This window comes from Antennarius striatus, chromosome 11, assembly GCF_040054535.1.
Source record: "Antennarius striatus isolate MH-2024 chromosome 11, ASM4005453v1, whole genome shotgun sequence".
Classification (NCBI taxonomy): domain Eukaryota; kingdom Metazoa; phylum Chordata; class Actinopteri; order Lophiiformes; family Antennariidae; genus Antennarius; species Antennarius striatus.
This window is the reverse complement of record NC_090786.1, coordinates 8,931,622-8,937,500: the sequence shown is the minus strand read 5'-3', so window position 1 is coordinate 8,937,500 and position 5,879 is coordinate 8,931,622. Positions and strand designations below refer to the sequence as shown.

The 5,879-nt window shown below is 38.6% G+C and overlaps 1 protein-coding gene across 1 annotated transcript; it reads right to left on the bottom strand.

The window, feature by feature from the left end:
* Positions 1–2,419: 2,419 nt before the first annotated feature.
* hmx3a (H6 family homeobox 3a) lies at positions 2,420–4,840 on the bottom strand. Its single transcript, XM_068327843.1, has 2 exons — positions 4,267–4,840; positions 2,420–3,113 (listed from the first exon to the last, which is right to left on the bottom strand). The coding sequence occupies exons 1-2, from the start codon at positions 4,553–4,555 to the stop codon at positions 2,494–2,496; spliced, it is 909 nt and encodes a 302-aa protein (XP_068183944.1). The 5' UTR covers positions 4,556–4,840; the 3' UTR covers positions 2,420–2,493.
* Between the last annotated feature and the right edge of the window lie 1,039 nt (positions 4,841–5,879).

Below are 5,879 nucleotides of genomic sequence, written 5' to 3'. Positions count from 1 at the left end.
ACATGGTCGGATTCCAGGGTGGAGATCCATTCTCAGGTCCTGAAGTGTAAAGAAACCTTTAAAAAAATTATACCTGCATTTATTATTTATATATTAGACTCTCTACTCCACTCTCTACTATGTGTATTCTTATTTATTACTTTGTTTATTGCGCATGCGCTCAACGCGACATCGTCCCTCATATCCCCATCACCTTGAATTTTCATTGGCATTCTGTTTTATAAGTATATGTTTTAATAAATGAAGTACTGTATTGGAAAATTTCAAGTTCAAGTTCCGATTGGTTGTAATATCTAACATGGATCCTATCATTAAAATCTATATTGAAAAGTTTCCTCCTCAAAATTGAAACAAACAAAACAAGAACAAAAACACGCCAGTTAAGAGCATTTTGTTTCATCTCTGCTGAATTTCTGCAAAGACAAATCTTGAGTCATAATTGGATTGAACTCGCTCTTTACTCTTGTTAAAGTTGTGCATCAACGTTCAAGAAAACTGTAAAAGCATGTTGATTTCCATGAAAGGCAAATCATATTGTCTTGGTGATTTATTTACTTTTATTTATTTCATTATTATTTCAATAAACTGGATGCAAGGTAGTGATGAAAGTATGACATCAAATATGCAGTGACACCTGTAGGGCTGCAAGTTTTTACCAAAGACAGGATCAATGGTTCATTCCTAATTTGAATAATAGACCTTTCTAGCGACTATTTTTTAAGCTGATCTATTAATTTCAAGCATTATAAGAAAAGTTTAAACTGTGGAGAAAATGTGAAATGCTGTAGAGATTTATAATGAAACATGCGAGAAACTACATATTTGTATTACATTTGTATTATTTAATTTCTTTAAACATGCGTTTCCTACCTCATAAAGGCCTAGAATTATGACTTCTATGTAAAAGAAATGTTTATTCAAAATGTAGTCACGGAATTGGCCACATTTAGTTGTGAAAAAATATGGTCCAAGTGAAAAATAACAATAAATTAATGAAGTAAAAAGAGTAATATAAACCAATGGCTTGCTGCAACCCTCAAATACTGGGGTGAGGATACAGATATGACATTAATGACATCCTTCATAGCACGCACACGCACACACGGGTGCGCACACAAGCGCTTATACGCTCCGTGCAAACGCGCGGCGTGAGAGCGTAAAAAATGTCAGACAGCAGCTCAAACCCAGGAGTAATGCCCTCTTCTGAATACATTGGTCATCATTTTGGCAAGATGGTGCCAATTATATATGTAATTGACCGACCCACTTTCTATGCAAAATAACGTCAAAGTGCACTAATAGAACTAAGATGAATTCAACCCACCTGCCCAAACAAGTGTGTACGTGCGTAACTGCGTATGGGTGTGTGTTGAGGGCTCGACTTCTGTTGTCTTCCATTTATTTTGTTTTGTTTTATTTTTCCTTTCTTGTTTGAGAAAATAAAAAAAAAAAAATTTGGGGGGCAGAAAATAGAAATGTGTTAGTGTTAAATAAATCGGCTCAATTTAACCTCATCCGATATTTTCTGTTATTAAGTGTTAAATGTATATATTCTGTATACATATATATAAAAAGAAAATGTAAGGAATAATCTCCATTTATTTCACAACATGGTTCAGCAATACAATATCAAAACGTTGTTTTATTGTACAAAGGAGAAGTGGCTCCTCTCCCAGTGTTTCATTTTAAATATATACATTTACATACTTTTTACACCAGTGTATACGATATTTTGTCGTTCCTGTTCAAAAACACTCAGCAGATTTAGACCGGAACTCACACTTGTGCTTTATGAACGTGTCCACGGGGAAGGGACAAGAGTGATAATCACCAAAACTGAACATTAAGTATTTTACAAATAGATGAATGAGTTTTGATTGTCCTCCGTCAACGAAAAAATTTAAAAAGGGAAGAAATTGGCCTGCAATAAATTCGGTGAAGAGATGACGAAAAAACAAGAAGAAAACTGAATTCACTCATTCACAGCCCGTCATTGTATTGCACATCATCATGTCATCACTTCTGGAAATGTAGGTAAATAAAATCACTGATCTCGATAGGCTGGCCAGCTCCGCGCCTTCAGGCTGCCAATTTTCTGTAAACACTTTTCTGTTTTTTTTTTATTTGTTTGCTTGTTTGTTTTTAAATTCACATACATTTGGCCTGTCGACAAAAGTACTGTACAACAAAGGAACAGCAAAAGACATTTATCAGGCAGTGTAAGTATAGGTAAACTCCTGAGCTGAAAATTAACTTTATCAATAATAATAATAATAATAATAATAATAATAATAATAATAATAATAATAATAATAATAATAATAATAATAATAATAATAAATTGTCGTATGACGTGTAAACGACACCTCTGACAGTGTGTGTCTTATTTGTTTTTGTTTATTTATTCAGTCATTGTATAAAAATACGAGGTCTTTATTTTCGGAATTTGATTTGGAAAATAAACAACATCTGCCGTATATACCCCTGGTCTTTTCAAACCGGCCTGAGTAGCGGCACCGATGTGACGATCGGATGGGAGTAATAGACACCCGGGTGCGGAAAGGTGAGCAGGGGCTGGCTCACGGGCACGTTGGCAGCGGCGCCCCCGCTGTCTGACGCCGAGTTCTCGTGATAGAGGATGGGCACCCGGACTATCCTCTGCGCAGCGGCGTGGTTCAGGTTTGCAGCTTCCAGCTCCGCAGCCAGCTGCCTTTTCCACTTGTTCCTCCTGTTCTGGAACCAGATTTTCACCTGAGTCTCCGTCAGGTGGAGGGACGCGGCCAGGCCGGCGCGCTCCGAGCTGCTCAGGTAGCGTTTCATGTCGAAGGTGGACTCCAGCTGGAACACCTGGCTCCGGGAAAAAACTGTGCGCGTCTTCTTTTTGCGGCACGGCTTCTTGTCGTCGTCCCTCTTCTTCCACTCCTCCAGTTCATCTTTCTTGACCTCTTCCGTGTCGCTCTCTTCCAGGATTATCTCGTCGCCACTTTTGTTTGTCGGTTCATCTTCGTCGTCGTCGTCTTTGACCTCTGGCTCGGACTTGAGCACCAGGTCGGGCGAGTCCCTGTCTGTGCCTGAGGTTGGAGAGAAGTCCCTGGCTCCTGGTTTCTCGGGGGCTGAAATGGGGACACAAGGAGACGTAGTCACAAACACACCGTTGACGTTTGGGATTTTATTTATGCCTGTTGATGGGCACCCAGGAAAAGTGAGAAATGGTGGCAGAAAAATATAGGTGAATGAAACATTACAAATAAACCTGTGTTAAAATGGTGAAATCTATATTTGATATTACAATTTTATTAAAACTGGTAAAATATACACATTAAAGGCCTGCTGTATTGTTTCAATAATTTTGTTTAGTTCAGCTCAGTTTCATTCTATTTCCTATTGCACAAGCCTGTAATGTTTTTTTCCCGGATGATATCAACGTATTTTAAATCCGAGATGAATTAACCACAGAAACAGACACCGCTGTCAGCGCTGGGAAATGATGTTCCGAGCCAGCGCCAGTCAGATCAAAAGCACGCTGCGCTTACCCACCCTCCTCCTATGATTTGACGATGTCTACTTCACTGTGTGCTCAGTGTGTCACTTTATTGATCTATTATCCTGCGCCGCGGCATTACAAAATAGGCCTTCATGGACGAGGCTGTCTTCACTATGTAGCCTACTGCTTTGTTGTGGTGAAGGAAGAGTGTGTCTAATTATTTCCTGACACCAAAACGAACTAAATCCACTTTCATGGAGTAACTTTCAGACGAGAAAGCGCAACAACGTCGGGTTGTTGTCACTGTATAAATATTTTTTGGGCCTGTGTCTGAAATGGCACAAGGGATGCAGTCCTGCAATATTTTTTTCTCTATACAGTGTGTGTGTGTCTATATATATATAGACACACACCATATATATATATATATATATATATATATATATATATATATATATATATATATATGTCTGTATATATATATATATATATATATATATATATATATATATATATATATATATATACAGACATATATATATATATACACACACACACACACACACACATATATATATATATATATATATATATATATATATATATATATATATATATAATCAAGGGGTTAAACTTAAAAAAATAATTTTAAAATGCTTGAAGTCAGTGTCATCTTCTCTTTATTATATTATATTATATTATATTATATTATATTATATTATATTATATTATATTATATTATATTATATTATATTATATTATATTAAACCTGTCACACTTACCATCGTTTCTGTGCAGGTGAGCGGATGAACTGAGGGTGTAAGGGTACCACCACGCTGAGGTGCGCTCCAAGTAGTGAGCCGGTAGATTGAATCTCTGTGCGGGCAGGTCAAACCGTGGAAAGTTAAAGTCCCCGACCTGGGAAAGGGAAAATCCACCCTCCAAGGACACCTTGGTGGCAGTCAGAACGGGTTTGGGCTTGGACGGTTTGCTATCAGAGTTTAGGAGGTTCTTGATGAAGAAAGGAGAGTCCTTGGCCGCAGCGCACGTCTCTGGCGTCGTCTCTGGCATAGCTGCTGTGGTCTGATCACAGGGGACCACGGAATTAAGACTTCAGAGCGACGAAAAAAAGCAAGAGCCTTACAATGGCGATGTCCGGACTGTCTAAGAACCCTGCTGTATTGTTCGCGACAGTTTAACGCTGAAATTCAATTTTGCGGAGCGCGTCCAAACGCACGCCCGTTTTGGTCGGTAAAATACTATAATGAAGTGTTTAAGAAGCAAAAATAATACCAACACGGCGATGGAGTCTCATCTCCGGGCTCTTTCGTCAAAACGCAAACCGTTCACCGTGTCAGTCTGTCTGGCTGCTGATGCTGGGCTAATGATGAAATAAAAATGTCATCCAAGTTAAATGCGGAAAGTATAGACGATTGGGCATGTACAATGGCAAATGGGATTAGGAGGAGAAACGGCAAGGATAGAGAGAGAGAGAGAGAGAGAGAGAGAGAGAGAGAGAGAGAGAGAGAGAGAGAGAGTGTGCGTGCGTGCATGCGTGTGTGTGTGTGTGTGTGTGTGTGTGTGTGTGTGTGTGTGTGTGTGTGTGTGTGTGTGTGTGTGTGTGAGAGAGAGAGTATCCTCCCCTCTCTGTGAGCACTGGCTGCAGGCGGTGTGTGCTTGTCTGTTATTGGTCTCATACAGACCAAATTAGTTGGGGAATTAACGCCAGGCTGTTAGAGCACAAAAAAGAAAGGTTTGGGGATAAGCTCCACGTCACGCATCAAACCGATGAACCTGTGATGAAGTGTAAGATTTATAGTCCTTCTATTTTCATTTTTACAGCTACATATTTGAGCCACTCTGCTGCCTGCAGGTGTAGTGGATTTTTAAGATCAACTTTTTTTTTTTTTTTTTAAATGAATATACACTTCAGGAAGTGTTTGACTTCGAAATTCATCTCCAGATCTGCGCGTTTCAAAAAGGCAATTGTCTATGATGCCCCCAGGCCTAACTTAAAGCTTGCGTTGATTATCCAAGGCCAAAATGTGATGCTTTAAATGCGTCGGTTCAAAAAGATTTTTTTTTTTTAAAAAAAGCAAATTTTCAGTACCCGATTCCCATCCGGCGAGTATGAGATGAACGAGCCAATCAAATAATCGCTATCAAGTAGACCATGTAGATAGATAGATAGATACTTTATTATGTAGACCAACTCCTTGTAAACTGCTTACATTTGACAGGCATGTCTCCATTGTTTACGACTCTGTATTAAGGATAGTAGACATTAGTAAATGTCAGAGGGGAAAAACTGCAGCTTTTATATAACTATAGTTCTTGAAAAAGATATATACAAAAAAGTTGCTTTTACGAACCATCTAAATATAAACAACATATG